The sequence below is a fragment of the Hyperoodon ampullatus genome (assembly GCF_949752795.1).
Source record: "Hyperoodon ampullatus genome assembly, chromosome: 3".
Taxonomy (NCBI): Eukaryota; Metazoa; Chordata; class Mammalia; order Artiodactyla; family Ziphiidae; genus Hyperoodon; species Hyperoodon ampullatus.
Genome location: NC_136916.1, coordinates 172,416,988 through 172,434,252, shown reverse-complemented (window position 1 = coordinate 172,434,252; position 17,265 = coordinate 172,416,988). Strand labels below are relative to the sequence as shown.

General features: G+C 40.1%; 2 protein-coding genes across 3 annotated transcripts in view; one reads left to right on the top strand and one right to left on the bottom strand.

Moving 5' to 3' along the window:
- Window positions 1-3,517: 3,517 nt before the first annotated feature.
- Window positions 3,518-4,588, top strand: LOC307049357 (poly(rC)-binding protein 1-like; the record flags this gene model as incomplete). The annotated part of the gene is made up of 1 exon (XM_079698873.1): window positions 3,518-4,588. One exon carries the CDS (start codon window positions 3,518-3,520, stop codon window positions 4,586-4,588), a length of 1,071 nt encoding a protein of 356 aa, XP_079554999.1.
- Window positions 4,589-15,184: 10,596 nt separating this feature from the next.
- The window catches only part of VRK1 (VRK serine/threonine kinase 1), a gene marked incomplete at its 5' end in the record, with an annotated part of 43,884 nt that continues 41,803 nt past the window's right edge, over window positions 15,185-17,265 (bottom strand). For both annotated transcript variants that reach the window (XM_079699359.1, XM_079699360.1), the window contains one exon: window positions 15,185-15,271. In XM_079699359.1, the coding sequence (XP_079555485.1) occupies window positions 15,240-15,271 (32 nt within the window). In that variant the 3' untranslated portion in view covers window positions 15,185-15,239. The remainder of the gene's footprint in view (window positions 15,272-17,265) is intronic.

Below are 17,265 nucleotides of genomic sequence, written 5' to 3'. Positions count from 1 at the left end.
CCAAAAACATAAAACAGAGAAATTGGAGGGAAGGAAATAATCAAAGAATACTTCTCAGAACTGAGAAACAAAGTCTTCTGGTAGGAAAGGGGCACAGAATCCAAGCCACATCATGTGAAAATCTGAAACAGCTTGCTCAGTGGTCACCGCTGGTTTCTACTCTTGTTCCTCTGCAGCCTGTTCTCCCAGAACAGCTCAGGTGGTCTTTTAAAAGGGGAAAGTGGAGCCTATCTCTCCTCTGTGTGTAACTTTCCCAGTGCTTCTCATTTCGAGTAGAATAAAATCCAGACTCCTTTCCATAGCCCTATGTGATGCGATATGGCTTCTGCTGAACTGTCCAACTTCATTTTTGCCAGTCTTTTGTCCACCACTCCAGCCACACTCTACCCCCTGCACCTCAAACGCACTGAGCTCAGGAACTTCACTCTTCTATTTGCCTCTATCTAGAACCATCTTCTCCAGGTGGCCCCCTCCTTCTTGCCCTCCAGCTCTGAAATCATCTTGTCAGAGGGATTTTCCCTGGTCACCCTGACTAACATAGCACCCGCTGTCCAACAGACTTTCTCCAAATTCATTTTTCTCTTTTATATTCTTCACTGTACTGTCATAATCTGAAATTATTGTAGTTATTTGTATATTTCATATCTTTTTTTCCCTACAAGATTATAAACTCTGGAAAACCTCATCTGTCTTATTCATGCAGAACCTTCAGAGTTTTGAACAGTGCCTGGAACAAAGTGAATGTTCAATATTTGACAAATAATTGAGTTCCCAGTACAGCAAATGACAAGAAGCCTTGCCAAGGTATGACATATTATAACAGCAAGAGTAAAGAGAAGATCCTAAGAGTTGGAGAGAGAAAAGGGAATCAGAATTCATTGGAATTCCCCTAAGCAACACTAAATGCCAGGAGACAGTAGTGCAACATTTTAAAATATTGAAGGAAAAGACTTTTCAACCTAGGCTTCTATACCTAGCCAAACTATCAGATGTGAAGAGACATTAAAGATATATTTTTTCAGACATGCAAGGATTAAAAAAATTAATAATAACCTCCAACACATGTTTTTAAAGAAGCTTCTGGAGGATGTACTAGTGCAAAGTAAGAGAGAAAATCAAGAAAGAAGCTATAGAAACCAGGAACAAGAGATTCAATACAACAAAGTGGTAAAGAAGTTCAGTATTACAATGAGGGGGAGCCCTAGGTGAAGAGCTCTGCAGGAACTCGGGGACTAACTGGTATTCAACGGAGCAAGAAGGAAGGCTCCAGGAGGCAGGCCTCTAATTAGAAAAAGAAAGAAGTTAATAGATTTTTTGACATGATTGAAATAAACAATATCTACCTAATTGAAATAATATAAACACTGACTACGAATTTATCTAAAAATATATAATTTTATTGAGATGATAGGAAAGAGTAGAAGAAAGCAAAGATCTCTCATTTTTTTAAACCATAACAAGAACATAATACTTGAGTTCTAAAATTGATAACTAGTAAGTTAACTGATGTCACAAGATTCAAGATCAACACAAAAAACTTAATTACATTTCTTTATACTAACAATGAACCTGTGGAAACCAAAATTAAAAACACAACACCATTTACGATTGCTCCAGAGGAAATGAAATACTTAGGTATACACTTAGCAAAATATGTAAAGGATCTGCATACTGAAACTTAAATACTGATGAAAGAAATCAAAGACCTAAATAAATGGAGAGACATACTGTGTTCACAGGTAGGATGACTCAACATAGTAAAGATGTTGATCCTCCCAAAATTAATCAAAGTTTTAATGTCACTTCTATTAAAATTCCAGCAAACTTTTTTCGTAGACATGAGTTTATTCTAAAATTTATTATAGAAAGGCAAAGGTTCTAGAATAATTAAAACAATCTTACAAATCCAAAAGTGGGAGGAATCATTCTACCTAACATTAAGGCTTACTATATCTTACAATAATCAAAACAGCACGCTGTATTGACAGAAGGATGACCATAGAGATCAGTGGAACAGAAAAGAAAATCCACAGATACACTCACTTACAAATATGTCCAACTAATTTTTGACAAAGGTGCAAAAGCAATTCAACAGAGGAGGGACAGTCTTTTCAAGAAATGGTTCTGGAACAACTGGATATCTATAGGCAAAAAAACTGAATCTTGACTTAAAACTCAGACTTTACACAAAAATTAACTCAACATGGATGACAGACAAATGTGAAACACAAAAATAAAACTTTGGGGAAAAATAGAAAATCTAGGGCTAGGCTGAGTTCTTAGACTTGATACCAAAAGCACAATCCATACAAGGCAAAATCCACAGGGGATGGGTGTTATAGAATGTTTGTGTTCCCCCAAATTCATTATGTTCAATTCATACCCTCAATATGATGGCATTAGGAGGTGGGACCTTGGGAAGGTAGTTAGGATTAGATGAAGTCATGAGGATGGAGCCCTCATAAATGGGATTAGTGCCCTTATAAGAGTCCAAGAAAACTCACTTCCCCTCTCTGCTCTCCTCAATGTGAGGATAGAAGCAGCTGGTACTCTGCAACCCAGAAGAGGGCCTTCATCAGAACCAGACCATGCTGGCACTCTGATCTCAGACTTCTAATCTATTTCTCCAGAACTCTGAGAAATAAGCCACCCAGTCTCTGGTATCTTTGTTATAAGCAGCCCAAGCTAAGACAATGGAGATCTCTTAAGTTTAGCATTCATAATTCAACTCTCTGGGCAAAAGAAACTTCTCTATGGAAATGGACTAGTCCAAGCAGAAAAAACCTTAGGATAATCACATGGTAGTGCATCGCTTCAAATCCTCTCTCATTCCAGCCCAAGCTGCAGTGACAGACTCCACACAGGCTTCCACCAGCTCGTGAGTGGATGGCCCCTGATGGCCTCTCTTATATTTCCTTCTTTGGGATTTGTATGCCTGCCAGGAATAGTGGACCTTCCACATGTGCAACTCAGAAGTGTGGGAAACTTCACACCCAAAGGAAGAGAGATGGGTTGGAGATTGTGAGATGCATTTCAATGGGCTCTTTGGAAGGTTCTGCAGGATGTGAGGTCAGTCACTCTCAGGCGTAGCCAACTTGATGTTGCATCCCTGTAACTATGCTCCCTCCTTCCCTGTTTCCATTCCCTTGTCCCTCACCTCTGTTCCCTGGGACCACATTCACAAATAAATGACATGCACATAAGCCTTCATCTCAGGTGCAGTTTTCTGAAGGTCTCTGGGTAAGGATGGGGTTCTTCTAAAAATGGCCGATTCGGCCGAGGCTGCCGCCGGAGTCGCCACCCCCGCGCCCTCGCCCGCCCGCTCGCCCCCTCCGCCGCCGCCGCCGCCCGCCCCTGCGACGACGCCGCGGCCTCCCGCCCGCGCCCGCTCGCTCCCGCGGCCCTCGCTCGCCTCGCGCCGGCAGTTTTGGGCCTACACCTCCCCGCCCCCAGCCAGCCACCAAAGACTTGACCGCGTAACGAGCCCAACTCCCCCGCACGCCGCCCGCCGCTCGCCATGGATGCCGGGGTGACCGAAAGTGGACTAAATGTGACTCTCACCATTCGGCTGCTTATGCACGGAAAGGAAGTAGGAAGCATCATTGGGAAGAAAGCGGAGTCGGTTAAGAGGATCCGCGAGGAGAGTGGCGCACGGATCAACATCTCGGAGGGGAATTGCCCGGAGACAGTCATCACTCTGACCGGCCCCACCAATGCCATCTTTAAGGCCTTCGCTATGATCATCGACAAGCTGGAAGAAGGTATCAACAGCTCCATGACCAACAGCACGGCGGCCAGCAGGCCCCCGGTCACCCTGAGGCTGGTGGTGCCGGCCACCCAGTGCGGCTCCCTGATTGGGAAAGGCGGGTGTAAGATCAAAGAGATCCGCGAGAGTACGGGGGCCCAGGTCCAGGTGGCGGGGGATATGCTGCCCAACTCCACCGAGCGGGCCATCACCGTTGCTGGCGTGCCGCAGTCTGTCACCGAGTGTGTCAAGCAGATCTGCCTGGTCATGCTGGAGACGCTCTCCCAGTCTCCGCAAGGGAGAGTCATGGCCATTCCCTACCAGCCCACGCCGGCCAGCTCTCCAGTGATCTGCGCGGGCGGCCAAGATCGGTGCAGCGACGCTGCTGGCTACCCTCACGCCACCCATGACCTGGAGGGACCACCTCTAGATGCCTGCTCGATTCAAGGACAACACACCATGTCTCCGCTCGATCTGGCCAAGCTGAACCAGGTGGCAAGACAACAGTCTCACTTTGCCATGATGCACGGCGGGACCGGATTCGCCGGAATTGGCTCCAGCTCTCCACAGGTGAAAGGCTATTGCGCAAGTTTGCATGCATCTACTCAAACTACCCATGAACTCACCATTCCAAATAACTTAATTGGCTGCATAATCGGGCGCCAAGGCACCAACATTAATGAGATCCGCCAGAGGTCTGGGGCCCAGATCAAAATTGCTAACCCAGTGGAAGGCTCTTCTGGTAGGCAGGTTACTATCACTGGTTCTGCTGCCAGTATCAGTCTGGCCCAATATCTAATCAATGCCAGGATTTCCTCTGAGAAGGGCATGGGGTTCAGCTAGAACAGTGTAGGTTCCCTCATAACCCCTTTCTGCTGTTTTCCCATGATCCAACTGTGTAATTTCTGGTCAGTGATTCCAGCTTTTAAATAATTTGTAAGTGTTCACTTTCTACACAACTTTATCATCCGTTAAGAATTTAAAAATCACATTCTCTGTTCAGCTGTTAATGCTGGGATCCATATTTAGTTTTATAAGCTTTTCCCTGTTTTTAGTTTTGGGTTTTTGGGTAATGAATTTTATTTCTGTTTGTCGATAAGAAATGTAAGAGTGGAATGTTAATAAATTTCAGTTTAGTTCTGTAAAAAATAAAAATAAAAAAAATAAATAAAAATGGCCGATTCAAGTTGCTCTCCATGGAAGCCCCAAAATGCCAGCTCTAAACCCCTCCCCCTCACACACAGACTCAGAACTCCCATTCACCTTTTAATGGCTTGCACTTATATATAAATAGACAACCAAGGAAGTGCCAGACATTTGAAGAAACCACCTAAAATAAAGTACAGGGACTTCCCTGGTGGCGCAGCGGTTGAGAATCCACCTGCAAATGCAGGGGACACGGGTTCGAGCCCTGGTCCAGGAAGATCCTACATGCTGCCGAGCAACTAAGCCCATGTGCCACAACTACTGAGCCTGCGCTCTAGAGCCCACGAGCCACAACTACTGAGCCTGAGTGCCACAACTACTGAAGCCCGCATGCCTAGAGCCTGAGCTCTGCAACAAGAGAAGCCACCGCAATGAGAAACCCACACACCACAAGAGTAAGTTGCGCTCACTGCAACTAGAGAAAGTCCTTGCACAGCAACAAAGCCCCAACAAGAAAGACCCAATGTAGCCATAAATTAATTAAATAGATAAAATAAAATAAAATAAAGGACAAAGATCCAAACAAGATGGGGGAGTGGGAATGCAATTTGTAGAAACAGAGACTATGAAGGGACAAAAAAGCTTCCAAATACTATAATGAAAATCCTCAGAGATATAAGGAGATCCTGCACGCACAAGAAAGGACATTTGGAGAAAAAGCTCTTGGAAATTAAAAATGACAGCAGAAATTTTAAAAAATCCTAAGAGTTAGAAGAAAATATTGAGGAAACCTCCCAGGAAGTAGAGGGAAAAAGACAAAAGAGACAGAAAGTAGGTGGGGGAAGGAAGAAAGCTTAGAAGATCAGCCTACGATTCCCAATATCTGAACAGAAGCTCCAGAAAGAGAGAACAGAGTAGCTTCAAGTATGCTCAACAGCAACTCTGGAACTAGAAGGTTATCAGAGTAATGCCTTCGAAACGTTGAAGAAAAATTATTTCCAATCCATAATTCTGTACAAGTCAAACTATCAGCCAAGAGGAAAGGTAGAACAAAGACATCCTCAGACATGCAAGAATTCAAAAAACTTACCTCCCACACACCTTTTTCTCAGGGAACTAATGGAGGATGTGCTCCTCCCGATAAGAGGGGTAAACCAAGGAGAAACACACTGGGCCAGGTAACAGGTGATCCAACACGGAAGGGATGCAGAGGAAACCCCAGGGTCGGGGGGGAAGAAGCGACCCAGGAAGACTGCTGCGCAGGTGGGTGAGGCTTTGAAAACCTGGGCCCCAGGCCTGCACTGGGTTCTAGAGCCAGCCACTTGCCTTCAGCATAGACAGGCAAAGCTAGTCTCTTCTACTGATGGAATCACTGAGATCTTCCAAGATGATAATATAAAACCGACCGAATGATGAGATGATATACACCCAAACGTGAGCAGTTACATTAAAATAGGTGTTTGACCTCATAGCTTGGCTAGAGCCTTTATCCCAAAAAATTGCAATATAGAAAACATAAGTTTGCATTCTTTCTTTCCCCTTCCCCCTCCTGCCCCCCCCCCCCATAAATGGATATGCAGTTTGTGGCTTTGGAAGGCTATCCAAACCTGTAACAGTTTTTATTTCTGGGGAGGGAACCTAGGGCTACGGAAAAGGAAAGGTTCTTAATTTTTTTGTCATGGATTCTTTCAGTTTTTCATGAAACAAAAACAGGATTATCTTCTATCCAGATTCCTTGGTGGTCCATAATCTTAAATTTAAGACTTCACCATTTACCTTTTTTTAATGAAAGTATTTTTATATATTCTTGATGCTGAAAGTTAATTTTTAGCATATATATTTTATATAATATGTTCCCATATGTGATATGGTATGCTATTTTAAAATTTCTGCCAATTACTATTTTTTTCCCATCATCCTTTCTGTAGTTTTTTTTTTTTTTTGCAGTTGATATAAAATACTATATAAGTTACAGGTGTACAATATAATCACTATTTACCTTTGTTCCTACTGATTTTTATATCATGTACCATACATGTATTACCTATGAGTATCTCCTAAAAATTAGTTTAAAATAAAGTATGGGTAGGTGAGGTCTAACATATATTGCAGACATTCACTTAGAGCCCACAAAGGCCATCCATCAACGCTAGAGGGTCCCCTGAAAATCCACGGTAGGGCTGTTCCTGCCTTCAGTCTTCATGGGAGAAACCACCAACCCTGACCTCTTAGAGAGTTTGTGACCCGATTTTCAAAACCAGTTCTATCTTTATCAAAGGTCAATTCATTACCTATACATTTTTAATAGTGTATTAATTTCACTGCATATCATCTAACACTGGATAAAATGATCTTGACCTCTTCCATCAGCTTCTGACAGAGGACAAAAACCACCAGAGAGGCCCTCCAGCCTGTTAAGACAGGTGAAGCTCTTCACCTCTGTCAAGGAGGCCACACTCTCACTGATGGCAACCCAGCCATTTAGCCAAAGGCTAGAGAAGCAAATCCAGACAAAAGATCATATGTGAATGTGAGCTACTCAACATACTTAAAATGGAAATATAATTATAACGAACGCTTGGGTTTCACTAGAATTTGTCTGCCAGGTGGCCTTCGGTAGGGAGGATAGCACCACCAAAGCTACAGCTTGACAGCAGTTCTGAGTAAGAGAAAAGCTAACCAGAAGAATGGCCAGACACTGGGGAGTGCAAAGTATTTCAACCTGCCGCTTACTGCTTTAAAAATTAAGATTAAACTACAATTCCTAATATCTTCTGAATGGGGAAATAGAAAAAGCCACCATTTGGAGTTTAAGAAAAAAAAAGCCTGTATATTTTTGAGGTGGATAAACTATTCATTTTAAAAGAGGACATCGGCAAATTCGACAGACTGGGGGTGGAGATGTTCTTCAGGGGCACTCAGCTGAGTCAGGGTGACAGGACCTATTTGCCTAGTAGTTTCTCTCCACATCTTCATTCCCAGGGTCCTGATGGTTCAGAGAAAAAAACGTCAACTGAATGTGCCTGCACCAGTCTAGTTTCTTTTGACAGCCTGCTTCACAAATTCTAAAAAATTTTGAAATTAAGGATCTTTGAAAATGGAAAACAGACCCACTGTCCCAATATGGAGGGAGCGGGCACTCAATGAAGAAAGTAAAGTCTTGGCAAACCAATTTGCAAAGGGTTGGGGTGGGTGTGCGTGTCAGTGTTAGAAATGATCTGAATTAAAAACCACGAACAATGGGGACTATCAGTTAGGCACGAGGGCTCTGAGCCTATGTGCTGGCTCGTCTACAATTTTTTTTTTTTTTTAACGTCTGGCAGAATGTTTTACAGACTTAAACTCAGCAAGACTACAATTCTACCAGAAGGTGCCTCAGATGGTTTTGCTAATAATTTTGATCAGCTGAAATGGAGAAAAACATCATTTCAATTATTCACTTTTCAAACCCATCAACTTTAAGTTGGAATATTAAATGCCCCTCTTCCTCCCTGTACCGCCATCAACCAAATAAAACCAAACCCCAAAGAACCCTCACGGAGAGGAAAAGGGGGTTGGCAGTGACAGGTCTGGATATGTTCATGTACTAAAAATCTTGTTGGTGTTAATTTCTTGCCCCTCAGGAAGTTGAGTTCAGCTTATGTGTAACTTTGGGGAGAGAAAGTTCCTTTAGAGAACTAGGGGGGAGGCTGGCATTGCTCCTGCGGCAAAGATGCAAGTGCGAACCACCGTATATTGGCTTTTGTTTTAATAGCCTTTTAACCAACTTTGTTAATGGACTGAGTGCAATTTAGATATGGAACTTGGCTAAAACGTAGCTTCAACTGGCTATTAAAATTTAAGAGCCAACTAAGATAGCTAATTACAAAAAAGCTCCAGTGATAATGCTAAGCAGAATTAGTAATAGCAAATGACAGTCTGTCTGGTCTTATTCCCATAGGGAAAGAAACTCTTAACTGAAGTCAACCAGACACTGTGCAGCCAACCTAATTGCATTACTGGTATTATGGGATACAAATCCGGCAGCTCGCTGGGACAAAACAGGGAGGGAAGTCTGTCAGACTCGAGGCAGAAAGCAACGGACCCTCTTTTCCATACCAGTTACAGCAGGTTCCGGGAAATTTTATTTTTATTCACAGTTGATGGGGAAGTGTTCTTTCCTGAGGAAACTCCCTGTAAAAACCCTAGGGAGGAGTGAGGACGACAGGAAACAGACTCCAAAAAGCAGTTCAAAAGGAAAAGATCCTTCACCGACACAGGATGAGATTCTCCCGTTAGATACTTAGGTCTGAAAAAGACAACAATAAATATCTGACTGCTAAAAAGTTGAGCTTGTGGGGGGAAAATGTTTCACTTCTTTGCTTCATTACAGATACCCTCATTAGGGCATCAGTGGAAGTGCAGACTAGCTCTCCCGTGAAGATTTATCATGTGTGGTGGCCACTTTGAATCGGAGGTGCCGGAGTCTTTAACATTCCCTAGTCAAGTGTCTCCCTGCTGTGCCTGTAAATGTCAGTCCAGTTTTTTCACGGCTGTGCGCACAGATTAGAAACAGCAGGAGGGCTGGGGAGTATGACTACAATACCAGGCAGGACACTTGTCTTCGTGGCACTGCTCAAGTGATTCTTGGAATGCAGGACCCTGCTGTTTTCTAATATTTACACACAACTGGAGTCATCAAGAGCAGTAAATGCAGTCTAAAGGCAGCTTGCTTCTTTTGTTAGGGACTTTACATTCAAATAGGGATATCAACAATACTACCAAAAAAAAAAAAAAAACCCGCGGTTTTAAAAAGTTTCATATTCCTCCCCCCACCCCCAATTTTGCGGCTGAAAGACCGACCAGGTATTATCATGACTGTTCATTCAGCTCGACCCCTCCCTTCTGAACATCTTCTGTGTGCATCACACAGTTCCTTGGGAACAGCAGGGGTTCCGGATTCTTGACCTCCGATTGTGATTCTGCGGGCTGTGGCTCCTCTGACCTCGACAGGAACAGTCAGGGCCTTAGGAGCCATTTTGATATAATTTCAGCCACCTTTGCTTTCTGAACACTTTGCATGACAAATCGAAGACTTATTTTGGGCCTGCAGCACCTGGAATACAGATGACTTCTTTTTCAAAAGCATAGTTGGGAAGTTTAACAAAAGGTGCGTCGGGGGGGAAGCCCACTGTGACTGCATGTCTATCTTAAGAAATGTCTAAATGGTCCTCCTTTAAATTATAAATTATAGGGTAAGTTAAATATTTGTCTTAAGCTCTTAAACATCTGCCAAGGATTTTTACAGGAGAAATTTGAGGGGTGCTATTCACCTTATTAAACTTATACAGTGATGTTTGTCAATTATTTCTCAATAAAACTGGAAAAAAAAAAAAAGAACTTCAGGGGGCTGGTAGGAGGCGATGGGGTGTTACACGGGGACCACATCACACACCTTTGCAACCAGTGTTAAGCAGGTTAGGATGGGCACTTCTCCGGCTGGACCGACTCATGCGTCAGCCCCAAAATGTTCTACAAGAGTAAATGAAATAAAGGAAGACAAAAAAACAAAAGCTCTTTTTTGGGGGGTTGGGGGGGAGAACTAAAATGTTTAGAACATGAAAGTCTTCTTAAGGATCTTCAAGGCACATTCCTCTATCTAGAAAAGTTCAAGATGGAAACCATGACTCTCTTGGCCAGGCAATCTAACAGTCAACATGTACTTCCAATTGTAACCTTCCCTGGATACATACTGCCCTAGAACTTTCCAGAGTTCAGGCTTAGCAGACCCTTCAGTCGCTTTACTCTTTTAAATTCATATCCGACCCTTATAAGGAAAGTTTGAGGTATCTCTCACATCTGAGAATTATACCGAGAAGGCGCACCATGAACTTCTGTACTGTGCTTTTTATGTCAAGGTCAGAAAAAATACTAAATACAGCCATTTTTTAGTTGTTAAACAACCTGTAGTCCAGGTGTTATAAGGTCTTCATTTACATAACGTGTGATCACTTTTCACTGGCTTCTAAAAGATACCAGAAGCAGAAAGACAACCTACAGAAAAATGGAAACAGATTTCAGACTACTGTCCCACTTCCTCCCCAGCCCCCCACCCAAGGCGGGATCCGTGCCTTTAATAGTCCTTCCTGCCTCCGTACTCCAGGCACAAAGATTATCTTATAGACCAACTCCACTGATAACTCAGACCCCTAAATAACGGTTGACTTAACCAAGCCAAAAGAGGAAAGAGTTTTCTGAAGATCCTTTGCAGTGGTTCATAAATAAAACTGTACTTCCTTAATGGAGAAATTTTACAGGTAACTTCATGACGAGCCAAAATTACAAAAATTCAGGAATACTACTCATAAGTTGCAAAATACTACTGCTATAATAAAACTCACCAATATATGAATAACACAGCCTTAGTACAGTGAAAATAGTAAGCATTTTATTTGTAAAGTAACACCCAAGTGATAAAGAGAGCTGCCTAAACCATCTGGTCAGCAGTATACTGCATAGAATCACTTCTTCAGTGTGTCTTGTATTCTTTATACCAGGAGAGCTTAATGAATCAGGGGTATATATAGAATAAACTGTGGAACTTTAAAAGACACACACACGCCAAACTTCACCAATGCAACTATTACAACTAGGAAAAATTATGTAAACATGAAACAGGACTGAAAAATAACACAGCCAAAGGACAAGCGTTTGATTTTTGTGGTGGTGGTGAGATCATAAATGAATCTTTTCTTTCATTTTGATTTCTGTTAATGTGGTTTGGGCAGTAAATAAGAATTAATAAGTAAAATGGCACTAATTAAATCAGTGTGGCGCTGGCATAAGAACAGACAGACAGATCAATGAAATTGAACTGACAGTCAGAAACAGACCCTGGTATAAGAACTTAATCTGTAATAAAACAGGCAACACAAACCAGGATGGAAAGGGGGTGAGGAAGAGAATTTATTTAACAAATGGTAGTGGAGCTACTGGTTAGCTATTTGGAAAAAAATCCATTGTGATCCTCACTTCATGGCATACATACACCACATTAAATTTCATATGGATTAAAAATTCAGAAGCATTAAAACACAAATCCTAGAAAAAGCCCTGGTAAATACTTCTAATATCAGAATGGGAAATATTTTAAAACAGTAGCAGAAATTACAGTGAAAAAGATCAACAGATTAAAGAGATAAAAATTAAATCGTCAACAAAAAATAAACTGGAAAAAGTCAGCAACAAACATGACAGAGGTTAAGATCATTACTATACAAACAGTACAAACACACACATCAAAAAGCAAATAGAATGATTAATTTAAAAATAAAAAATTGCTCAGGTTCACTAGCAATTAAAAAAATTTACCTTATCAAATTATAAAAATCAGTAGCACTCAAGGTTGACAAAAATGTAAGTTGAGCACTGATTTCTGGGTCAAGTGTTAACTGACTGAGTTTTGCAAAGCAAGTTGATAACATGCACCAATAACCTTCCATTTTCATAGTCTTTCACCCAATGGTTCCCTTTTGAAAATCTAAGGAAATATTTGTACATGTAGGCAAAGACTTATGCCCAATTTTATTCAAGAATATTGTTTATAATATCCCAATACTGAAAACAACTTAAACCTCCAACATTAGGGAAATGGTCATGAAAGTATCACGAATCCATAAGAAAAAATATTATAGAAACATAAAAACTATATTTATGAAGTATTTGTAATAACATGGAAAGTATTTAATGTTCACTTTAAAGAGCAGAATATAAACCTTTTATAAAGTATGATATTTAAAGATAAAAATGCATAGAGAAGGCTGGAAAAAAATGTGTCAAAATGTTAACAGTGGTTGTCTGTGGGTGGTAGTAATATGGCTAGTTTGTCTTTTGACACATTTCTGTGTATTCTAAATTTTCTACAATGATCAAGTACTATTAATACACTTTGATGACCAGATGAATATAGTTTTAAAGGATAAACAAGCATACACACACACGCACACAAATACATATAATGTATTTATATTTCCACCACTAATTCATTGCTGTGCAACTTAGCTCTTGATATGCACATTTAAGTTAGTAATTCAAAGAAATAATTGGGGTTTTGTTGCCCTGGCCTGTTAGTGTTTGATTTGTCTTAAAAGATCACTATTGAAGAACACCCAGAAGATATTTTACATCAGGGCTTAGATGGTTATCAAAGATTTATCAGCTGCTGTCTAGAAAATATAGCGCACATGTAGCTCCCGTCATCTGAAGGACAAGAGCCTGCACAGGTGTGGGTCCTCAACAGACTAGAAACCCTCAGCTCACTAAGGACCTAAGAAAATGGCAGCGAAGGCAGGACACACGGGGCCAGGAGCACGTCCATACGGACGCTGGATTGTGAAGGGAGGATAAAGGAAGGCAAACCCACTGGATGCAGGGATTGGAAAGACAACAGAAACAACACAAGATAAAAAACAGTACGTATGGAATTGAAAAAGGCAAGGGGAAAAGCATAACTCTGACTGACAAGGACGTTATTAAACCACTTCTTTTAAATAAGGGGGGGTAAGAAAAACCAGCGTAAGGTAGGGAACAGAACAGCAGAACAAGGGGATGCAGCCAATTAATCAAACTGGCTACTATGGCTACTAGTTTTTCATTTCTGCAGCCCTGCCAATAGAGCAACATTTGAGAAAATGCCAGCACTTATTAAAAACAATATGTGAGGAAATGTTTGTTTTCTTAATATTTAACCAACAGGTTTTGCTATGTTTTTGTGTTCTGAAAAATAAAAAAGGCCAAGGCACATACACAAAAACACACCACACACATTTTATCCTATTTTAAGCATAAATGTGTTTGAAACAGAACTTGTGAGTGGATTTAGATGTTACAAATAAACTTGGGACCATAACACCGATGAGGACTAAAATCCAACTTTCTACAGAAAACAGGAGGAGGCTCTGCCCAAAATCCAGTTCTCTATTCTGTAAAGTCACAGAGCCCTAGAACTTCAGGAGGCATTTAAAAGGTTAACCTTCAAAGGAAAGTCGGCAGATCTGCTTTGCATTTTTCAGTATCCGACCACTGCAGTGATAAATGCTTCGTGTGACAACTAAATACCACATCAGAGAGCCAAAAGGTAAAATCTTTGTGTTGGTTCAGAGTTGCTCAAAATTGGTACAACCCTGACAGTTTCTGACATGTCTACATCCACCTGTACTATTATTTACTTAATATTTTCTTCAAATCAACTTGCTTTTCTAAAAACTGAAATACCTACTTTAGGCTTGTCCTAAGCAATAGAGAAATCACCAGTTTAATGTGCTATTTATATCCTAAATACATATTAAATAAATGCTTACATATTTAAATAAGTGTACCTATACACCATCTAAAAACATTGTACAGGCTACAAGTGGTAAGGTGTACCACCCCTAGAAAATCCAATCCAATCCCGATTTCTCTAACAAAGAAAATCTTGAAATTGTTCATGTTGAAATTCCAAGCTTTTGTTCCCAAGGCAACTATATAGTCTATATTTTAAAATTTCTAATCACTAAAACTCTAAAGTGCTTGGTTTACTGTACAAATATTATACCATACAAAACAAACAAAAACTTGGAAGAAAAATAACCTCCTGTGGATGAACCATAAGCCAAATATATATATATTTGACAGTATTTCCTTAAAGGAAGCCAGTCTAAAAAAATCTGTGATCTGGCCACCACTTGATAACTGCCTGTTTTCTGATCGTAAAGCTTGCATACTTACATAATTCTCATGTAATCTTTCAAATACATGTATTTCATCTCTCACAGGTATAATTACTACTCCGTTTTTTCTTTCATAATCTTTTTTCTTCTTTGTACCTCTCATTTCCTAGAGCAGGTGCTTAATAAATGCTCGTGGAACTGAGCAAAATCAATACGAAACAAATCTTATGCCCACAACAAATTGTGTATTTGTATCAAGCAAAAAGAGACCTTTATTTTAAGTTGTGTATTTCCTTAAAAGTAAGGAGTTTGCCAAACAGTTTATACACTCTAGGAAATATACAACGATTAGAAAAGTGCATGTCATAGTAATATTTCTTATATGTACCCCAGAACCTCAAACACACAGCATGGGACAGCTTAAAGGGTATAACCTTAATACTGTGAAATTTTATAAATTAGGCTTGAGTAAATTCTACAAAGTATTTAATAAAAAAGAGTCTGCTTTTCAAAGACATAGGTACTTCATTGTTTCTCCCACTCCACAAGACTCACATGAAAATAAAACACTTAATACAGAAAAAGAGGAAAAAGTGAAATGAAAGGAGGAAAGAGTCAAATGAAAGGAAGAAAAGAAAAACTGGTTCACAATATTTGATTTACTTCTGGACTCTCTTCCTGGTTCTCGAACCTTGAAAAGAAAACAAAGAGATTTAAATCACTAGTCATTAACTTACAAAAGCAAAAGAACAGAAATATAAATATTTCCATATATGGTTATTAATATTTAAAAGTCTAATTGACTATGATGATTTGTGGAGACGAAACTGATACACAAAGTTATAACTGTTAATACCCTAAAAATCTTAGGAAATTGTGTTAATTTTTTAGTGTGTCAAAAAATATGCTAAAACAAAGCCGACCTTCTAGTTTGAAGTTATACAGAATGCATCCACTGGTAAAAACATACCCCATTTACACTGGTCCTGAACTATTTCTCCCCCAAATTTTTATTGTACAATTAAAAACATTAACTCCTAATGTAAACTATAGCAACAAGACAGGTATTCCATAAGCAACAAGGACCTACTGTATAGCACAGGGAAGTCTGCTCAATATTATGGGAAAAATATTTGAAAAAGAATAGATATCTGTATATGTATATATACAGATCACTTTTCTGTACACCTGAAACTAACACAACGTTGTTAATCAATTACACTCCAATATAAAATAAAAAGTTAAAACAAAAAAAAGATAGGTATTCCTTGGGGGGAAGCACGGAGGATATGCATATTATGAAAAGCAAGGCATTTTTTCTAAATGTGTTGCTTTTTAAAGCCTGATCCTTCTACTCTTTAGGCAGAAGAGCACTGGGCTAATCCAAAATGCAAAGTCTTGTCCACTAGGAATTAAACAGATCCCAACTGAGTCGCCTTCTAGGAAAGTATCACATCTGATACTGGCCTAAGTGCCTTATGACAGTTCCTCTCCAACTATTCCTGCGCTGGAAGAATGCAGCAGTGCTTCTCTACCGGGGGCATGTGGATCCGCCTCCCCAAAGAGACTCTGTCTCCCACCCCACCCCAGGCCACCTCCACCGCGAGCACAGCAGAGTCAGAAGGACAAGCTTAGGCCCGACCACAACTGCCTGTGCTGGCAAGAGGAGTGCACCTTCCACGGCCTCGGGCTTCCCTCTGCCAGGAGAGAGCGACAGTACCAGGATGAGGGCAGCGTGGGGCCCACGATCAATCAATAAACACACTGAACAGCAAAGAGATCAGTACTTCTCTTCTGAAACATACAAAACATTCTTTGAATCTAGGACAAAATATCTACCACACATGTCTAATCATAAACAGTTTCTAAAGGCCTTCTGACTACAGGTTTATTTAGGTACTTAATTGGAAGATCAGTTTGTTTGTTATTTTTCCAAGTTCTAGTTTTTATTCAATTGCCATACATTTCAATTCATGCAAACTTCAAAGTTATATGAATATCTTTTTTTCTCTGCCACTCTTAGTGCATGGCCTACACTATGGTGGGTTTAAACTTTTGAGTTTTTTCTTCAATTTTTGTGGTACAGACTTCTTTTAAAAATATCCCATGGTAGATTTTTAGGTTTTTACTTCAACAATTTTGTAATTAATTTTCCATAGAAAACTGAGAATGCTGTGATTGTCTGAAATTGGAATAACAGGCTATCACAAAATCAAGGTCCATAATCAATACTATAGTACATCTCCCTTTCAATAAAATTTGAATCTATAGTCACATTAAAAAGGACACTAAAGTCAGCGATTATCGCTATATTCTCATTAATGTCCTAATTTGACGTTTTACTCTTAGATTAAATTCCGTTGCTGCTTATCCCCATTCAATCTAGATTTAAAGTTTTTCACTGCAACTAAGAATGCCATCACCACCTGCAACTTATTATATCATCATATTATGCAACTTAGAGACTTTATCAGTTCAGTATTTTTCCTAATAATCAATTCTGACTGTTGCAGAAAAAAATCTATTTCTCCTCCCATCCCATATATACTCATTTTCATAATACTTTACTAGTAAATATATACTCATTTTCATAATACTTTACTAGTGGTAAAAGGTCCAACCATAAGACTAATATGTAAAACTTAATATTTGAAAAATAAAATATACAAGGTTGGGATACTCTTC